The sequence below is a fragment of the Alosa sapidissima genome, chromosome 19 (genome assembly GCF_018492685.1).
Source record: "Alosa sapidissima isolate fAloSap1 chromosome 19, fAloSap1.pri, whole genome shotgun sequence".
NCBI classification, from domain to species: domain Eukaryota; kingdom Metazoa; phylum Chordata; class Actinopteri; order Clupeiformes; family Clupeidae; genus Alosa; species Alosa sapidissima.
In genome coordinates this window covers 11,242,343-11,262,361 of record NC_055975.1, presented here as the reverse complement: position 1 = coordinate 11,262,361, position 20,019 = coordinate 11,242,343, and the positions used below count along the sequence as shown (strand labels likewise).

The following is a 20,019-nucleotide window of genomic DNA, read 5'->3' as shown; positions in this document are numbered from 1 at the left end:
TTGCTTGATTTTTTTATTGCTGATTAAATTGCTCTTGTATCAAGCCCATGTGCCTTGAGTGGGCTATTAGCGGAGAGGAAGCAACCAAATGGCACAAATCTGCCAGGACCAACTGGAAGAGTCTTGACATGAAGGAGACAGAACATGACAAGAGGAAACAGAATGCACCAAAGAAAGCTCAAAAAGGGATCCCAAATGCATGCCAGTTCACCAAGCAAACCAAAGGAAAATAAAGAGAGGTAACACCATGCAACGTGCTAGCGGTTTATACACCTGGTGGCACATTAGTCCGGCCACACCATCTATTAAGCGATTATAGATCAGCTGTGGCCACATAAAGTGGGAAATGAACGCTCCATGCAACCCGATAAATTGCAGAAAAACGACAAGCCAAAAAAGAAAACCAAAGACAACGGAGTGGGGGGGGGGGGGGGGGGGGGGGGATCATTGGGGTCAGTGTTGGGATACAGAAACGCAGTGAGTGGGGGGGGGGGGGGGGTTGACGGTGGGGGGAGAGGATGGGAGGGGGCGGTCGGTTGCATGCTGAAATGAAGCCCCGCCATTTTGTGTCTGGCATGGGGGCCAATCATACCTGAGGGGGGATCCGATGAGGGAGGCGGGAGGGGTGGGGTTACTCCCCGCGTTGTGGCGCCGCCGCACGGCCTGCCGACGGAACGTGCTACGCTCACGCCGGAATGTTACGGCCTCCTCGCTGCCGGGCGCTGCTGTGGTGTCGAGAGAGAGGGCTGTAGTGCTGGAACTGTCCACCGCATCCATGGTACAGTGGTATGGTACAGTGACCGACTCATGGCTTCTCTTACAAAACAAGTTCATCTACAAGTTCTTCTATGGCTTATAACAAACAGAATTGTGCAATACTGATCACATATACCAGTGGTAGTCTAAGTGTGGGGCAGGCCCCACTAGTGGGGAATAGAGACATGACCGGTTGGGCGCGACCAACAGGAGGACATGTGTCTTTTGTGTTCTATATCAAGCCTAATGCCCATCTTTCTTGACAAGGAAGACCATACATTCAAAACAAAATAGCCACACAAACATAGGAGTCATAAACAGGCCTATATATACAAACAACACCAGATCCAGGGGACTGAGACAGGGAATGTAACATGGAACCAAAATGTGAAAATAACATTTTAACATTACTATAGTAATATTTGAATGTTACCATTGACCATTTTACTGGGCTGATGGGGCTTGGAAATTTGTAAAAAGACGTAAAACGTTTGAGAACCCCATACCCATACTATACAGAATAATTTCTCTCTTTTTGGTAATGAGATGAACATCCTTACTAAGGCTGTAGGACTTCAACATTTCCACGTGATGGAAATACAGATCTAATGCCCCGAATTCTTGTCAGGGTGTACAAGAACCAAGGACCGGATTTTCACCTTAAGATTACCGTCAGAAAACCTTTCTGAAGCCTGAGAGTTCTGGTTATGTAACATCCAAACCTTGACATAAAAATGTGAAACTGTAGCCCTACTGCACAATCCAAGCTCCATATTTCAATCAATAACCATTCACTGCAACCATAATGGAATGTCATGAATGTCCATTTCTCCCGTAACAAAATATCAAGTCACCAGCTGTAATACACATTTTTTTCTAGACAGGATTAATAAGATATTCTGATCCGACAAGCCCTTGTCTTTTTGAGAGATTAGATGTCTGCCAAGGGGTGTGGATGAGCTTGTGAAATATGATATGAATTATCAGTCTACAGATGTCAATCAGGTTAGTGACCAGCCAATCAGGTTACTGACCAGCCAAAGTCCAGAATGGTAACAATCAGTATTTTGCTCAAGACTCAAGACAGCCCTCTTCTTTGACTCCTTGATATGCATCAAGCTTTAAATCACAAATGTATGAAACGATTTTTCATCAACTATTTGCTAAAAGGTAGCATCACCTAAAACGACTCAACAGACTTCCAGTAGAGGAGTGCAAAACAACACCGTTAATCCTGGCTGTTGATCACTAAGCATCCCACTCTTCCCAACAAAAAGACCCAAACAAACAGTCACATCCAACCAAGATAGTGATGGTGACGTGTGTGTGTGTGTGTGTGTGTGTTGGGGTTGTTTGTGTGTGTATTGGTGGGGGTTGATGATGACGTGTGTGTTGGAGTTGTTTATTTACCTGAACCCCCCCAACACAAACACACTCCTTGGAGTTGTTTATTTACCTGAACCCCCCCAACACAAACACACTCCTTGGATTTCCTAAAGGCAATCCTTAAAAACTCAACACACGTGAATGTCTATTATTTTTCATGAGCTCGTTCAGCAGATGTCTTTATCCAAACTCAAGATCTTGGGAGAAATTAGACATTGAAAAAATTGTTTAATCAACCCCGTGGCAATGTCTCTTACTACTAAACCAACAATCATCCCAGCGCTAATTAGGCTCCATAGTCACTCCATCCCAGTTCCATTTGGAATAATATTTGCATTCTTAGCTTTATTAAAGTCTCTCCTGATCCCTCTTGCCAAGAGCACAAATAAATCTTTGGGGGGTGTGGGGAGTGGGTGTGGGGTTGGCAGCAGCTCTTGCCAGCAGTACAAAGAAAAACACTGCCACACAAACTGTACCCGCTGCGTGCACAGGGCTGGGCGTGCCAACTCCGACGGGCATCTCCTGCCACGTCTCAGCCGCGAGCCAAGCGAGGGCAGCAGAGTCGAGCGCTGAGGCTAGAGCGAGGAGGAAACGCTCGACAAACCGATCTATTAACAAACACCCCGTCCGACACGCAACCACAGCGCCAGGAGAGAAGCGCTTAGAGCTTTATTATCGGACCAGCGAACCCCAGCCACCAGCCAAGAGCCCAGAGCCCATGTGCCAAAGTGCATTACCGCAGGAGGTGGGGGTATGGGGGAAGGAGTCATACGTCAAGCCATTAGCGTTTCCTTACTGAACCATGCCAGGGAGATGAGATCACAGGCTGGCACTGCCAGGGCAGAGAGAAGGGGGTTGAGGGGGTTACATGGGCGGTGGAGTCTGGCGCTGGAGGGGCATCTGTGCCCAGCCCTACCTTGGGGAAAGCAGCTGGGCACCAGAGCCCTTGACACGGCACAGCACAGCACAGCAACTATATGTGGCGATGGCCCTGGAGGAGAGGACTGGGAGGGGTTTGATATTTGGGCCCGTGTTGGGAAAGCCACTTCAACCAGAGGACTCACTGGTGGAATTCCCAGTTCCCAGGTCCCAGTAAGAGCATGCGTAGCTTAAAATGTACTGCTGAGGTGGAGGCTTTTCTCAGTGACTCATTTAAAGAAAATTTGCCAGGCAAGGCAAACAAGTTGGCTAAATCCCATCAATCTACAAGGTAAACAATTGTAAGGGTCTTTTTCACAGCTGATAGCACGCAGTTGTATCACTCTAGTGGCCAATACAATACTATCACAAATAAAAACTATTACAATACAGTGACTCAGTAAGTCCAAGGGTTTGATGTGTCTCATGTCCACAGTTAGTCACCCAGCATTAGGAGGCAACATCAGAAAAGTGCAGGATGTGACAGTACACACCACCTCTACACAGACCCCAGACCAGTAAACAGAGTACCTCTACACAGACCCCAGAACAGTAAACACCACCTCTACACAGACCGCAGAACAGTAAACAGACACCTCTACACAGACCCCAGAACAGTAAACAGCACCTCTACACAGACCCCAGAACAGTAAACAGCACCTCTACACAGACCCCAGTGGGCCACAGGGGAACAGCACCTCTACACAGATTCCAATTGATTGAGCACAAAAACAATCGAGAGTGCAACCCCTTCCTACTGCAACTACATAAGTCCTCCTGCGGAGAACATAGAAGTGGTAGTGCTAGTGGTCTGGTCTTACTGGGATGGCAACAGTGCCAGTTCTTTTCCCTTCTCACAAAGCTTTGAGTTCTATGAGAACCATCTTCTCCATCTATATAAGACTGATTCGACTGATTCATCTATATAAGACTGATCCGTCATTCACAGGGCTTAAAGCAATAGAAATGTCTGTGCTTGAAGTTGCCAGACATTTATGAGGACGCCTATTTTCAAATCTTAAGCATACCAGCTCAAGGCTGAATTCAGGCAAGGTGCCTGAACACTTTAAGGCCTGCATTCATTGGTTCATTCTTTCAGTAGCATAACCTGCCAATGGCTATGAAATGTTGGAGCCTTGGCATGTGCAAAGTGTGTGCTCATAATGGGTGTGGCACACAACTCTTCTGAGTGTCATGGTGTACAATAAATTGATTATTCGGTGCTATTTCAAAAAACTGTTAAAGCTTATTAGGTAACTTATGTCATGGCACTCCATAATCTGTTTAAATGATCACCAACATTGACTGATTGTCATGTGCATATGGACTACACTGTGTGTATGCATGTGTGCTAGTATGATTGAACTTATGTGTGTGTGACTGTCCTGTGTCTTCTGTGTGTGTGCGTGTATGTGTCTGACTGTCCTGTGTCCTCAATGTGTGTGTGTGTGTGTGTGTGTGTGTGTGTGTCTGTGTGTCTGTGTGTGTGTGTGTGTGTGTGTGTGTGTGGACTCACCCCTGATGGCGGCCTCGAGGCCCTCCACTCCGACGAGGGTGTGTGGGGGAAGGCTGTTGCGGGAGCGCGTGACGGACTCCAGCTGTGAGGCCCGACCCATGAGGCACACCGCGTCCAGCACCTCCCCTTCCTTGGCCTCCAGGTCCGACTTGGAGGTGGTGAGGGGCCGCGGGCCCCCGGCGCCGCAGGGGGCCCCCAACCGCTGGGGCTCGTTGAGCTCGTTAAGCTCGTTGAGCTCGTTAAGGCAGGCGGCGGCCGTACCGCTGTCCAGGCTGAGCACGCGGGCATGCGTCTTGGCGCTGCCCGTGCTGGGGGTCCGTCGGGAGGCACGTCGCTTGCCCGCCCGCTCCCGTTCTCGTTCTCTCTCGCGGCCGGCGATGCCGGTGGCGGACTCGCCGGCGAAAACATCGCCGAGTTTGCCGTGCGGCCGAGCGTGCCGGGCCTTCAGCGCGGCATAGCGTCCCTCGGGAGAGGCGCGGGCCGAGCGGGACGTGCGCGAGGAGGACGAGGACGAGTCGGTGCTCAGCTGGTGGGACGAGTGCAGACTGGAGCCGCAGCTCAGCTCGCTCTGGTCACTCGAATCCTCCTCTCCGCCCGCCCCGAGCCCCGCGCCGTTCCCCGCGGCCCCCTCCCGGGCGTCCCCTCCGCCGCTGAAGACGGCGCTGTGGGGCTTGGCCAGTCCGCGCAGGTTGGCGTAGTCACGGTGGCGGCTGGCGTCAAAGCTGCTGGCCCGCTTCTTGCTGCCGTGGCGTCGGGGCCGGCTGCCCGGAGCGCCGCTGCTGCTGTGGCTCCGGCTGGCGGCCGAGGAGGCGGTGGAGGTCGCCCCCCGCTGGGCCGCTGGCCGCTGCTGCCGGTTGTCGCCGGCGTCCTCGTCCTGCTCAGCTCTGCCCACGGAATCCTGGGTGCCAGCTGCTCCGTCGGCGCTGGTCCTGGCGCCCACTGCCGTGCCAGGCTCGTCCTGCTGGCAGCCGCAGGAGGGCGAGTCGGTGCTCTCCGGAGGAGGAGGCGGCGCCAGTGCGGACGAGGAGTCTGTGTCGGCGGTGTTGTTGCCGTCAGCCGCCGGCGTACTGCCGCGGACGAGCTGGTTGGCGTGTGGATTCTTGTTGGCTTCGCCCGACGCCGATGCCAGGCTGGCTAGGTTCCGCGAGCTGGAGCTGCCGCTGCCCAGGCTGCTGGTGCGCCCGTGGCCATGCACGTGACCGTGTCCGTCGGTGGTGGTGGTGGTGGCGACGGCGGCGGCCGCCAGGGAGAGCAGGCTCTCCACGTGCGTGGAGCTGGTGCGCTCGCTGTGGAAGCTGCTGACCGTGCTGTTGCTGTCGCGCTCCGTGCCGCTGCAGTAGCTCTCGGTGGAGCCGCTGCTGCGCGTGCTCAGACTCCGCAGGCTGTCGGCGCTGCGCTTGCTGCCCGACGAGCACGCGCACCCGCAAGCCCCGTCGCCGCCCCGGTACAGTCCGCTCGGGCCCGGCCCCGACGACACGCCCTCGCCAGCCTCGCGGGACACCGAGCGGGCCAGCCAGCGCCGGTCCTGGTGCCGGCAGCAGTCCGACACGCGCGAGGTGGACGGCACCGCAACCGCCGACAGGTCCACCTCCCCTCCTCCCCCTAGCCCCGTCGCTCGGGCCACGCCCACCCGAACGCCCCCCTCCATCTCCCGAACCGGGTCCAGCCCCCCTCGGTGAGTAGGTGGGTACAGCCCAAACGGGTCGGGCAGGGAGGCGTCCGGCGCCAGGAAGGCCGAGCCGGCCGAGCTGGACGTCCGGGGGAGCCGGGGCCGCGAATCCTTCCGAAACGACTGGGAGGACACGGACGGAGGGTGGTGGTGTTGGTGCGGGTGCTGATGGTGGTGGTGGTGGTGGTGATGGTGAGCGTGGGGATGTGAGGTGGCCAGCTCCGTGTCGCAGGACGACAGCGACTGGGAGAAGGGGTGGCGCGAGGTGGCACTGGAAGGGTCGGATGAGACGTCGCGGACCAGGTCGGCCGGACACAGGGACGTGGAGGGCTGCATGGAAGAGAAGGAGCCGTTGGAGACCAGGCAGTACATCTTTGGGTCCGACATCAGATCTGAGAGAGATTGAGAGAAAGAGAGGGGAGAGGGAAAGAGACAGAGAGAGAGAGAGAGAGAGAGAGTGAAAGATGGAAAGATGGAAGAATCGTTAGGAACAAGAGCAGAGACTCAGAAGAACAAACATTAAAAGATCGGCATAGAGAGAGAGATCAATGACCTTCATTCATACATCACAGCCTGTTAGGCCACAAGCTGCTTTTGAACGGAAAATACTACAAAAAAGTCTGATATTGGTAAAGACAAGAACATCCAGTTTCATTCCAAACTAATTGCCAGCAGGCCATTTCAAAGCATCCCTTGGACTGGCCTTGCTCTCTGCAGTGCTCAACAGTGCTGTTGGAGGTGATAAACGAACACATTACTCTGCTCCTTAGGCAGAGAGAGACTCTAACAGACAGGACTGCTGGGGTTGCATACGCTCGCGTATCACCGCATTAAGTGTCACAGTGGATTACTGTGGAGTTGCCCGATACGAGAGGTCATTGAAAGAGAAGTAAAGAGTTCAAAAAAAGAAAGGTGGGAATCACATGAGAGGATGGTGTGAAGGTAGAAAACAGAGAGACAGGCAGACAGACAAGCTGGAAGACAGGCAGGCAGGCTGGAAGAATGATAATCAGATAAACTAGACTGGGGAAACAGATGGACTACAGAAAACTGGAAGAGCAAGACAGGCACCAGAGCTAGTGAGCGGAGCTGAGCGGTGCGAATATCCCGCTCCTCGCTCAGGTGGCTGTTCACTCGGCCGCTCCTCCGCTCAAATTCACGTCAGGCCACTCCGCTCAATTTTGCTCCCCGCTCCACTTCAAAATCCTCCCGCTCCAGTGAAATCGCTTCACGCTCGCTCCAATTTAAAGGAGGGAGAAATAATCTACAAGCCGAATTGTCACCTTAGAAAACTTAAATCCCAAAGAACTAAGAGCAACGGCAATGTCACTCATAGAACATGTATTGTAAAAGATAGCCTAATGCAACACCAACAGTGCAACAACGAACATGCTTGCCAACGTCAATAAGCCTAAAACTAAAGGGATACGTGGGATTAATTGCCTAAATAATACAGGTTTAGCATCCGAGTTTACTTCAGCCTTACTTAAAGCATAGGCTATTCAAATTGCTCACGTTTTTCTTTGCTCTCCTAGCACACTCATGTTTCCACGAAATGTGTCTTCTTAAAGGTGCCATGTGTAAAAATTGAGGTAAAAATATCCAAAAAATGAGCTACACGCATCAAAAGAATGAGAAGAAATAAGGGCGATGGTGTCATTAAAAAAAATTACAAGGTATAGTGCTGCAGAGATATCAACCTGAATTAGCATGCTAAATTACTAGCCACAGCCCGACAGGTGTCATAATACCAGTTTCGGCCATGGGAGGCAGTATGCGGGTAACATAACAGCCAGCCAAACTGCAATACACGTGTCTCGGTTGTTACTCTAGGGTAGACCAACTCACTTTCTGGAGGTATACTGCCCCGTCTTTTATGGAATGTGGAGTATGAATTGATTTTTTGGCGGACATTACACATGGCACCTTTAAATTCCAAAATAAATCTCACTGGAACAGTGTCACCACATAGTTGTTCTTGCTCTACATTGTTAGTATCTAGTTGTTTTGTAGGAATAGTAGCCTACGCTTGTAAGCCCTATGACTTTCAGTTTCCTTTCTAAAATATTTAGCGACTTCATCCCCAACGAACTTACTGTAACGTTGGCATGCTGGACTAGTCCTATGTGCTACGGACTCTGGGACAATGCATTCTGGGATACGGGGGAGAACTCTGGGGGTTGTTTGTGTGTGTTAATGCCTTTATTTACTGTTATAATGTCCGTGTTTAGACACCCTTAGGTCTTCCTCGTGTGTGATCCTTTTTGTGTGGGGGGCTGCGTCCACCCCTGTATGTGTAATGTGTGTGTTTGACACGCCTAGTGTGCGCTGTTTTCGTGATCTGTAGGCTATTCTCTCCCCTGATTCTGAATGCTAGCCTTTAAAGCTTATCTTGATCAAAGCTCTGGCTATGCCTAAACTGTTACAATTATGGTCAATATGTTTGTTTTGAGTTGTAGCGGTCTTGGATACACTACGAAGACGTGAATTCAGGATGGATTTGGGCATGCCTCACACTCGTGGCGTGAGCGGTATCGGAGCGAAAATGGAGCGGGACAGAGCGGCCGCTCCGGCCCCTGAATAAAAAAGCGCTCCAGCAAAATTCCATCCGCTCCGCTCCTCGCTCGCGCTCCGCTCACTAGATCTGACAGGCACACAGACAGAGAGACTTCGACAAATAAAGACTGACAATGTAGAAGAAGTACAGGGGGGGGGGGCTACCTGTGTGTGTGTGTGTGTGTGTGTGTGTGTGTGTGTGTGTGTGTGTGTGTGTGTGTGTGTGTGTGTTTACCTTGGTCTTGACTGCAGCTCTGAGCCAGACTCAAGCTGATGTCATCTGAGATCTTCCCTACAGAGAGGGAGGCAGGAGGAGATGAGATGAGATGAGAGAGAAAAGGGGTGCGTGTGAGAGATTTTTTTCCCCTCAATTTATGTTTTTTTTTTTTAACTGGACGGACCAGTAGAGAGCAGGCTCTTAATTATAAAGAACGCCTGGCAAGGGTTAGTACGCCTCTCTGGGGCAAAGGCAGCTCAAGAAGAGAACAGAGAGAGAAGAGAGAGAGAGAGAACAGAGAGAGAGAGAGAGAGAGAGAGATAGAGATAGAGATAGAGAGAAAGAAAGAAAGAAAGAAAGAAAGAGAGCGATGAGTAAGGAGCTGCAGGGAGATCATGACTTATTTATCTCTCCTTCCTTCACACTTCTCCTTTCAGCAGCCCCACACTCGTCCTTTTCCATCTCTCCATCGCTCTCACTCATCCTTTTCCATCTCTCCATCGCTCTCCTCCGACTCCCCCCAACTGTATACTACTGTCTACACTGCACTATATTTCTTGTCCTGTCTATGCACCACTATACTTTGTATATCACATTGCACTTTTTTTGCACTTCTGGTTAGACGCAAACTGCATTTTGTTGTCTTTGTACTTGTACTCTGCACAATGACAATAAAGTTGAATCTAATCTAATCTAAAAGGAAATGAGGACATGCCTGTGAAGCACTTATGAAGCCCTGAATGAAAAAGGAAACTGCGGTTTCCCTTTTGATACAAAAAAAAAACAGACCAAGGACCATAGCAGGCTAAAGTACAAATTATCCAGTAAGCGTGTCTGGGGTGATTTGTCTGACTAGCCTTTTCTGGAACAATCTTCCTCAGCCTGGCCTGGCCAGACAGGGCCGTGTCCCAGCAGGCCTGTGTCTCATTAGGCCTCACAAAGTGGCTCAAGCTATAAAGTTCCCCAAACATTGAGGCCTGGACTGCCTAAAGGGAAGCAATCACCTGTGCACACACGCACGTGCACACACACAAACACAGACACTCACACAAAAACTCTCTTACCACCTCTAGCTCTCGCTCACTCATACACACAGACACAGGCATGGCCAGCTGTGGACACAGAATGACAGAGAGACACACACACATGCATGCACAAACCCCCTCTCTCCCTCTCCACTTGTCCCTCACTCACTCACTCACTCACAAATTTACACCAACACACACATCAAGGCACACAGGCAGACACACATCTACACACACACACACACACACACAACAGTCCTGGCTTCTCCACTGCACCACACACAGAGTTCTTCCGACACACTGCTGCTTAAGACACCCCCCACCCCCTCCCCCAACCTCTGATTCACGCTGCTGTCAGAGCAACTGCCTTTCACTGAGAGTGGAGGTCAGAGAAGTGCTGCGTCACCGCTGTCCTCATGTGCATGGAACAGAGCGGGGGGAGGACAACACACACACACACACACACACACACACACACACACACACACACACAAGTTTCATCCTGAGAATGCATAAAGTCATGTTTTTATGCAGTGGGGGGATGCACGCAAACACACACACACACACACACACAAACACAGGAATACACACATACAGTATATGTACACACACACACACACACACACACACACACACATAAACATAATATACACACACATTAGGGGTGGAACGGTACATGTATTCGTATTGAACCGAAACGGTACGGGCGTCACGGTTCGTTGCATGAATTTACACAGAGAATACACGGTATAAAAATAAATAAAACTCGTGTGCGAATTCCGTGTGTCACATACTCGTGCGAGCATCCAGAGTGTCGGATTGAATTTACGAATGCACCCCTAATCTGTAGCCCCGCCTTATCTCTGAAGCACAGAGTTGGCTCCTAGGTACAGTATACAGTTTTTTGTCAGGTCGACGTTCGAGTCAGATAGCAGCACTAAGGACGAATATGGCGAGCGATGGCGACCCACAAGAGTTCCCGCTGGTCTCTTTAAGATCGGTCAGTTACAGTAGTACAGGCGAGAGAGTGGTGTTGTTGTTCAGCAGTTGTCGGGTATGTGAGTGGAAATACATCGAAGCAATCACCCAGATGTACCAATCACTGGAATGAGATAAAAAAAAAACTTCTCCCTACAGTGCTTCATCAGCCTTTAGATACACAAAGGGCCAAAACCTATGGCTTAAAATTATTTTTTTAATGACGTAAAGCGATGTAAACCGGGTGGTGATTACCTTTATGTTAGGGTAACTTGTGTTGTGCTCTTACTTAAATGAAGAGCTGGCAGTAAGTGTTAAGTGTCAACGCTAACCAGGCTAATAAACAAACCATGCTACGGTAAGTAACGTCGAAGGGTAAAGTGACCTCTAGTTGTAGGCTAGTCCGTTTATGAAACAAAAGGACAATTTCATTTTTTTAAGAAAGAAGGCAAAATAGTGTGACATTTTCACAGTTAGTAGATTATTACTGTATACACTAGGGTGCATCATCCGCCTCACTTTTTAAAAAAAATTAAAATCAATCTGTCCCTAGAATAATTTTGTTCCATTAACCAAATAAAACTTCCATGAGAAATTTTATTGATGTTTAGCCTCTGAAGTTTCCAACTAAAGACATCCATAAAGCTAGGCTGTAAATATCCTTTTTTCTTAAATAACGCCAAAAATAATGGGTTTAGCCCTATAATGTCAATGGAAGTTTAATATAAATATGGACTTTTCGCATCATTTGGTGTGAGTTGTGTGTCTCTACCTTTATTACCTATTATAAGATATGGCAGTAGTGTACATTTTCGGGGAAGATGCAATAAAAAAATGCCTTTGCCAGGCATTTTCAATAAACAACATGAAAGTAAACTATCAATCATGGGTTTTGCCAGTACCAAATTTGAAGGCTGGAAAACAATATACTGTATGTGGTCAGCTAATGCCTTATCGAATGAACCAAATGAGGCCTGGCGGTCATTTTTCATAGACTCCAGAAATAACAAGTCCTCTTTGTTCTTCACCAAGCTTTCAGCGTTCTCTGGCCACAGAGCAAAAGTCTTGTCAGTTTTTCTCCATCTTCTGAAGTTTCTCCAGTGTAGATGGGCTGGTCCGTCGTTTCAGTGGGATAGCTCAGAGTTTGGCATTTTCATCCAAATCAATGCCATTCATGCCATTTGGGGGCAGCCGTAGCCTACTGGTTAGGGCTTTGGGCTTGTAACCGAAGGGTGCCCACATCCACGGCTGAAGTGCCCTTGAGCAAGGCACCTAATCCCTCACTGCTTCCCGAGCGCCGCTGTAGCAGGCATCTCACTGCGTCGGGAGTAGTGTGTGCTTCAACTCACTGTGTGTTCACTGTGTGTGGAGTGTGTTTCACTAATTCACGGATTGGGATAAATGCAGAGACCAAATTTCCCTCACGGGATCAAAAGAGTATATATACTTATACTTAAAAGTTTGATGATTTTTTCACAGGCTTTCCTTTCTGATTTCAAAGGAATGTTGGTTTATAAAAGCTGGACACCGGTCTGGGACCGCACAATATTTGCTGATTCCCACTTTGTCCTGTTTTCAGATGAACCATCCGAAAGATACCACACGAAGCAACTGAGAATTTGGCTACAGTTTGGAAGACGTGATCCAGTGATAATCGAGTCATCATGAACAAGGCCACTGCCCAAACCAAATATCCAAGACGATTGTCTTATAGACAGAGTACATTTTGAAGACTGTGGATTAGCATTACTAATACACTTTCCATTAGAAGCCATGTTGCAAGAAAGTTCATGTAATCCTGTGTGATACAACTACTACTCTACACTAAACAAAATAGTCCCACGCATGTAGCCTATATCTGATTTGGAATTATGAGATTTATTTATAATAACACCTTTATAACACCATAGCAACAACAGTTAAAGTAAATGATTAATGACAAGTGTTACAATACACATTAAGGTGTTTTTCATCAAATAACATATTCAAAATATATATAAAAAAAAAAAAACGTTTTTCTGAGAAAAATCACCAAAATATGCATGACAACATAAAGAAACCCAATGTTTATCCAATGAGCTGTGTGCTTTATGCCCTTAATACAGTTATTATTCAAATAACTACTGGCTAAAAAATTGATAATAGTGAAATAATGTGAAATATACCCAATAGTCCCCCACACACTGTATTGCGAGGTGATTTCCTGAATTTGGCAACAATTTCGACCATTCATAAAGGTTGATGGTGGGCCACCTAAATATTATCCAATTTACTTCAAAATGTTTTTTCGCTTATTGGAACATAATAAGCATAGGGACAGATTCATTTGCATATGTCAAGGCGGATGATGCACCCTAGCATACACACTGAAAAATATTGAGGCAAACTGTAGACCCTTCCAGCAACCAAACACGGATGTTGAAGGTCTCGCCTAAGTGAATTTTTTAAAAATGATTCTATGCAATTTGGACTTTCATAAATAAGAGATGCTGTAGGCCTATTTTCAGTTTTTAATAGCTGATTGTTTCATTTTGTTTACAAGTTACAGATGGAGTCTGGAGATGATGTGGGGCACTTGTTTACTGTTACATCTTACTTTACACACTTCAGGCTGTTGCAGCTAGCTCAGGGGAGATACTGTATGACACTAGGTGGTACAGCCTGAGACATGCACAATAAGAAAATATGTGTATATATATTCACCCAACAGAGCTGATAATAATGACATGATTTTGACATTGGTACGATGGTATGAGTATGTGTACTATTTAGGCAGCTTGCTATAAAATGGCTTCATCATCAGTAGCCATGCAAACATATCTGTCTGTCTGTGAGAGAGAGAGAGAGAGAGAGAGAGAGAGAGAGAGAGAGAGAGAGAGAAAGAAAGAAAGGAAGAAAAAAGAAAGAAAAAAGCAAGAAAGAGAGAAAGCAAGAAAGAGTGAGTGAGTGTGTGTACGAGAGAGAGAGAGAGAGAGAGAGAGAGAGTGAGAGAGAGTGAGTGTGTGTGTGTGTGAGAGAGAGTGAGTGTGTGAGAGTGTATGTGTGTGTGTGTGTGTGCTTGGATAGAGGGTTCTCACCTTTGGCTGTGGCTGGTCCCCCGTGGGCTGACACAATCTAAAACACACAGATCATGAGGAGAGAGAAGAGAAGAGAGGGAGAGAGGGGGAGGAGGGAAAGAAGGATGGAGAGAAAGCAAGAGATTAAATTGGAGGATAAAAATAACACAGATGTCAATATGAGCCCACCAACCCACTTCTCAAATGGAACCATGGGCTTCACAGGGACAAATCAAGCTGGGAGATCTCCGAGATAAGGCTGTGTGTGTGTATGTGTGTGTGTGTGTTCATAAATGTATGATTATTGAGTGACAAACATATGTGTATGTATAAGGATAAGTGAAGTCAGTGTGTGTCAGTGTGTGTGTGTGTGTGTGTGTGTGTGTGTGTGTGTTTGTGTGTGTGTGTGTGTGTGGGTGTGTTTGAGTTAGTTAAACTAAATGTGACACGTGACACTGTGAGTTGTTATAAACTGCTAATGTGAGGGAGTGTGTATGCGTAAGTTTGACAGGGAGTGTAAGAGGGTGTAGATGTGTGTAAACGTGAGTGTGTGTGTGTAGTAAACAGTTCTCTCCAGTGACTCATCTCTGACTATACTGGCTGCAAAAGGCTGTGGGTACACTGACAGAAGGAGCCAGCGACACACACATAATCACGTTTACACACACACACACACACACAGTAACACATCTTGCTCAGGCCTGAGAGAGAACTGGCACTTCCATACCACACATGGTTATGCACGTAAACAAACACACACACACACACAAATCCTCTCTCTTTCTCCCTCTCTCACACACACAGATCTTCCGACACATACATACATACACACACACACACACACACACACACACACACACAAGGGAGCATCTGTAGCAGCTCATTCAGTACTAAGACACGTTGTTCATTTTCTCACTAAGACACACACACAAACACCACATTTACACAGAGGGCCATTGTTGATCTGTTCGAACACCCATGCACACACAAGGCAAACACATGCACACAAACAGATGCAGCTAATTTATACTGACTGAGGAGCGTTGTTCATCATCACACACACACTCACATTGTCACACACACTCACACTCACTTTCACACACACTCACACAATGAAGCATATCTTTTCTGCAGGTCACTCCAGCTGAGAAACTGGCCTGTTGTTTGTGTGTGTGCAGCTCAGCTTGAGCTGAAGGGTTCTGTTAACTGGGTGACCATGAGGTCTTATTTCAGTTGGACATTACTGAGCTTGTATTGTGCTGCACTGGAGTAAGGTAAAGGGGGTTGGGGTAAGGGCTAAAAATAGAAGGTGTGTGTGTGTGTAAGTGTGTGTGCTGCAAAGGTGTGTGAGTGCAGGTGCTATGAGTACAGAGGTACAACAGCAAAAAGGTGTGAGAGAAGGTGCTGCTGCTGTGTGTGTGTGTGTAACACGTATGTGTGTGTGTGTAGCACGTGTGTGTGTGTGTGTGTGTGTGTAGCACGTGTGTGTGTGTGTGTGTGTGCGCGACATGGCCGCGTGCAACATGGTCGCCCTGGAGTGTGTCGGGGCTATCTGCACATCTGCACAGGGGCAGCCGTGGCCTACTGGTTAGCGCTTCGGACTTGTAACCGGAGGGTTGCCAGTTCGAGCCCCAACCAGCAGGCACGGCTGAAGTGCTCTTGAGCAAGGCACCTAACCCCTCACTGCTCCCCGAGCGCCGCTGTTGTTGCAGGCAGCTCACTGCGCCAGGATTAGTGTGTGCTTCACCTCACTGTGTGTTCACTGTGTGCTGAGTGTGTTTCACTAATTCACGGATTGGGATAAATGCAGAGACCAAATTTCCCTCAGGGGATCAAGAGTATTTATACGTATACTTATGATTTTCCATAAGTAACACCCGTTGTAACTGCCAGTGTTAATGCAGGGAAGTGTATTCTGATATGGCTGACTTTTACTTGCAATGCCTTTCAGATCCAAATAAAAGCATTCAAGTGTGTGTGTAACAAATGTATGTGTGTATGTGTGTAACACCTGCATATGTGTGTGTATGTGTGTGTGTGTGTAACACATGTATGTATGTGTGTGTGTGTGTGTGTAACACATGTGTGTGTGTGTGTGTGTCTGTCTGTAACACATGTATGTGTGTAGTGGTGTTTGGTTGGCTTCTGCGCACAGCACAGTGACCTAGAACACTGCATATGTGTGTGTATGTGTGTGTGTGTGTAACACATGTATGTATGTGTGTGTGTGTGTGTGTGTGTGTGTGTGTGTGTGTGTAACACATGTATGTGTGTGTGTGTGTCTGTCTGTAACACATGTATGTGTGTAGTGGTGTTTGGTTGGCTTCTGCGCACAGCACAGTGACCTAGAACACGACACCCCAGAGAACCGACATATTAGAAACATCAGACAGAGGTGGGAGTGGGAGGGGGTGGTGGTGGAACTGGGATACAGCCATCAGGTTTGTGTGTGTGTGTGTGTGTGTGTATCCATATATTTGCTTGTGTGTGTGTATGTGGGGTGCATTTGTTTGTCAGTGAGTGATTGAGAGAAAAGGCCAGTAGGATCTGTTCTCTGTAAACATTGTTTTGCGCTCTTAAAATCTTTACCTCTCTCTCTCTCTCTCTCACTCAATTCAATTAAAAAAAATGCTTTATTGGCATGACAAGTTCACTCATATTGCCAAAGCAGTTATTATACAATAAATCTAAACATACACACATACATATCAATAGATTTTCATAAGAATAAAATAAATAGGTAAAAGTAAAATAAAATGCAGTGTGTGTGTGTGTGTGCACATGTCCATATAGATCACTCATTGTCCCTCAGATTGCGGCATGTTGATACATATTGGGCAGCAAGATATGCCCTATCTAGGGATGTAACGATTACCGGTATAATGGTAAACCGCGATAAAAATGTTGACGATAATAATTACCGTTTTCATTTCAAACATCATGATTATCACTGTTGATTACCGCGGTGTGGAAACCGCGTGTTTAATCCTTCCCCGCTTCATCCGCGCCTGCTTTTGACATACAGTAGGCCTGGTACAATGGAACAAAACTGGTACCCTACTGATTCTGTTGTCTAATTGATGGTTTTAACTACTTTCAACTTCGGATTAGGCTACACCTGATTTTAAAAGGCGGAACTTTTTCACCGCAAAATGTGCACTGTATCATGTAGCCACTCTGCGTCTTTTTATGTTCACATCCACATTAAATCCATTCCACTTATCAGGAGAATACAGTAGCCTAAAGTTTTTATTTTGAACGCTTACTTTGGTCTCACTCATTGCATCCAAATAACAAAAATAGCAAACTCCGAGTTATGGTAGGGTAAGTTAAGCTATAAGCACATAGCCAATTAAACATGAAGAAAAAAGTGAACGGACACTTTTTGAAACTATATCAGTTTGTGTAGACCTATCAGTGCTTTCTGAACATATTGAACACACTTTTAGAAATACCGTGATAATACCGAAAACCATGATAATTTTGTTCACTATAACCGTGAGGTTAAATTTTCATACCGTTACATCCCTAGCCCTATCTCCTAGTATCTTTGATACATCATGGGTTCATTAAAACTCAATTTATGAATTTCTGAATTGCATCTCTGTCTCAACCAGAGGTTCCGCTAGGAAAAAATGGTGCCGGTCAAAGTGACCGGCAGAGGTTCGTTTTCCGGACATTTTGATGATATGCCGGTCAAATATCCTATTATCGCTTCTTAATTACCTAGTCAAGTTGAGGAAAACTGGAGACAGGCTATGTAGCTTAAAGAATGACATAATCAGGCTGAATAGAATGCAACATGTTCATTAGCCTCACTTACGTAAACATGCCTAACAAGATCTAGCCAGTATCTATGTTTTCAAGGACAGCAAAAGTCCGCTTCGTTCATTGTTTTAAAAAGGCTACATTGTTTGTTGCTGCTACCCACGTTATCTCCAGTGGTTCCACTGTTTAACTTGCACAGATGCGCACACACAAGAATGAGCGCTCACACCACTACCCCCTAAGGCTATGCCTCTTTATTTGATAACAATAAATTAAGAAATGTTTCCTATTCTGGGAAATGTTTAGTTTCTTTTTCTTTCGGTCCGCGGTTCAATGATACCGTTTAATTGTGTCGGAAATTATCCACGGACCAGCAATCTCCTCGTCGAGGAGGCCCTAACCCTGCAGATCATAGACAGAGAAAGCATAGGCCTACTGTATGCTTTGGGTACAGAACACAGTTGCATGTCCAGTGTACACGGAGAATGGCAGTGTCTTGGAGCGGCCGCAACCCCGCAACTCCACTTCCAACGTCATGATTCCGACAGATAGGCTACGCCCGACACTTCTGCTTTTTATCTGGTGGTGGTGGAGTTGACCGGACATCTGAGGCTTCAGACTGAGGCTTCAGACGTTACCAGTTTATCATCATCCATCCCGTCTGGCCTCTGAAAAAACGTTTAAGGCTAGTCTGCCTGGGCCTGGCCATGTTTGAACCGCCTCACTCATTTGTTCTGTAAGGATCCTAATTACCAGGCTGATGATAATCTTTTCAGTCATATATTGACTCTTGATCAACTACTAAGTGTGGGCCTATTGTGGGCCTACTGTCACATGTCCACAGGAGCAGTTAACTATAGGGACAGGAAATGTAATCAAATGTATACCTTGTCATGTCTTGATTGATTCACTCTCACTACAACAATGGTCTCAAGTCTCATCAAAGTACTCTCAAATCAGATGACCTCCAACCATGTGATCCCAAATCAGCTGACCTCCAATCATGTGATCCATATCAATGTAACCAACCACAAACTAGGTAGCCTACCGTATTTAAGTGAGGTTCACAGAGCATTCTAGGAGCCATTCTGTAGTCAGAATCTCCCGCACCACTAAGGTGTGTAGTCATCATCCTCTGAGCTGGTATGTTCATTCTCTGATTGCTTCATATGGTTTCCTAAATGTTCCTTTAACCTGTTTTCGTGACTTTCACATTATTCATTTAGATGTACCTTCTATAATGTATTGGATGAATAGCTTGTGTCTGACAAATAAATTGTTATGCTTTGACCCGCATAGTTTTCTAGAGTTTCTTTAGATATCCCTCAAGTTGAAGATGGGCCAGGAGGAACGGCTAGGATTAGTCTCCAGGGCCGTGGGGGCTAAATCAGTGAAAGTGTAGGCATGCTACCAGGAGAACTGGCCATCGTATTGTACTGTGGTGGGTCACTGATTTTATTAGTAGTCTGGAATTAGACAGCTAACCTTAGCACACCCTGAACCCTCTGTAGCTTCGGTAAGGTGTTCTGTCCAGATGAGCATAGTGGTCCAGGCCAGCACTATAGCCTCTGACCGACTTTCACACTAGGATCATTACTCAAGTGAAGGCGCCTCCCGAATTAATCGGTCGAGGAGGGCCTCGCACACTATTCTTGGGGAAGATGCGTCTAATTAAATAGCTAGAAGGCATTCTTGTAACAGCATTGTGGGTAGGCCCACATCGGCCTACTATGGATAGTAATATTACGTTGACCGAAACTTCTCCATATCTAGCGGGGTCAGAATCATTAGGTTAACAGGGGTTCTATAATCAATTGTTATTTCCAACAGCGCGCGGACAGCTTCACGATTTCCTTCGACCACTCCCAGTTCCCTCATTGGTCCTGACGAGTGACGTCTTACAGTTCGTTGTTTAACAAGGACGTTTTAAGGGTGCGCTTCCTATTTGAAATGTTTCCTATTTAAAGGGACACCAGGCAAGCCTGATGCTTTTTCTCTACGAAACTCCCCCTCGCTCGGTCTGAAGCTCTTTTCCTTTTCTTTGCATCTTCCGTCAAGGGTTTTCGCTGCTTCTTCGCCGGCTCTGCCATTATACACACGTTTGCAACAATCGCTAGCGTTTCGTTAGCCTCCCTCTGTGCTGTGGATGCAGGATGGAAACTGAAACTGCTTCG

General features: G+C 47.2%; 1 protein-coding gene across 4 annotated transcripts in view; it reads right to left on the bottom strand.

Annotated features, from left to right (window-relative positions):
• The window catches only part of pcnx1 (pecanex 1), a 62,285-nt gene that overhangs the window by 34,458 nt on the left and 7,808 nt on the right, over positions 1 to 20,019 (bottom strand). Inside the window, exons 4-7 of one of the 4 annotated variants that reach the window (XM_042073357.1) lie at positions 14,099 to 14,135; positions 9,037 to 9,093; positions 4,577 to 6,637; positions 593 to 725 (exon numbers count right to left, since the gene is read on the bottom strand). In XM_042073357.1, coding sequence (XP_041929291.1) covers positions 593 to 725; positions 4,577 to 6,637; positions 9,037 to 9,093; positions 14,099 to 14,135 — 2,288 coding nt within the window. The remainder of the gene's footprint in view (positions 1 to 592; positions 726 to 4,576; positions 6,638 to 9,036; positions 9,094 to 14,098; positions 14,136 to 20,019) is intronic. The other 3 variants (XM_042073358.1, XM_042073359.1, XM_042073360.1) reach the window with 3 other exon arrangements.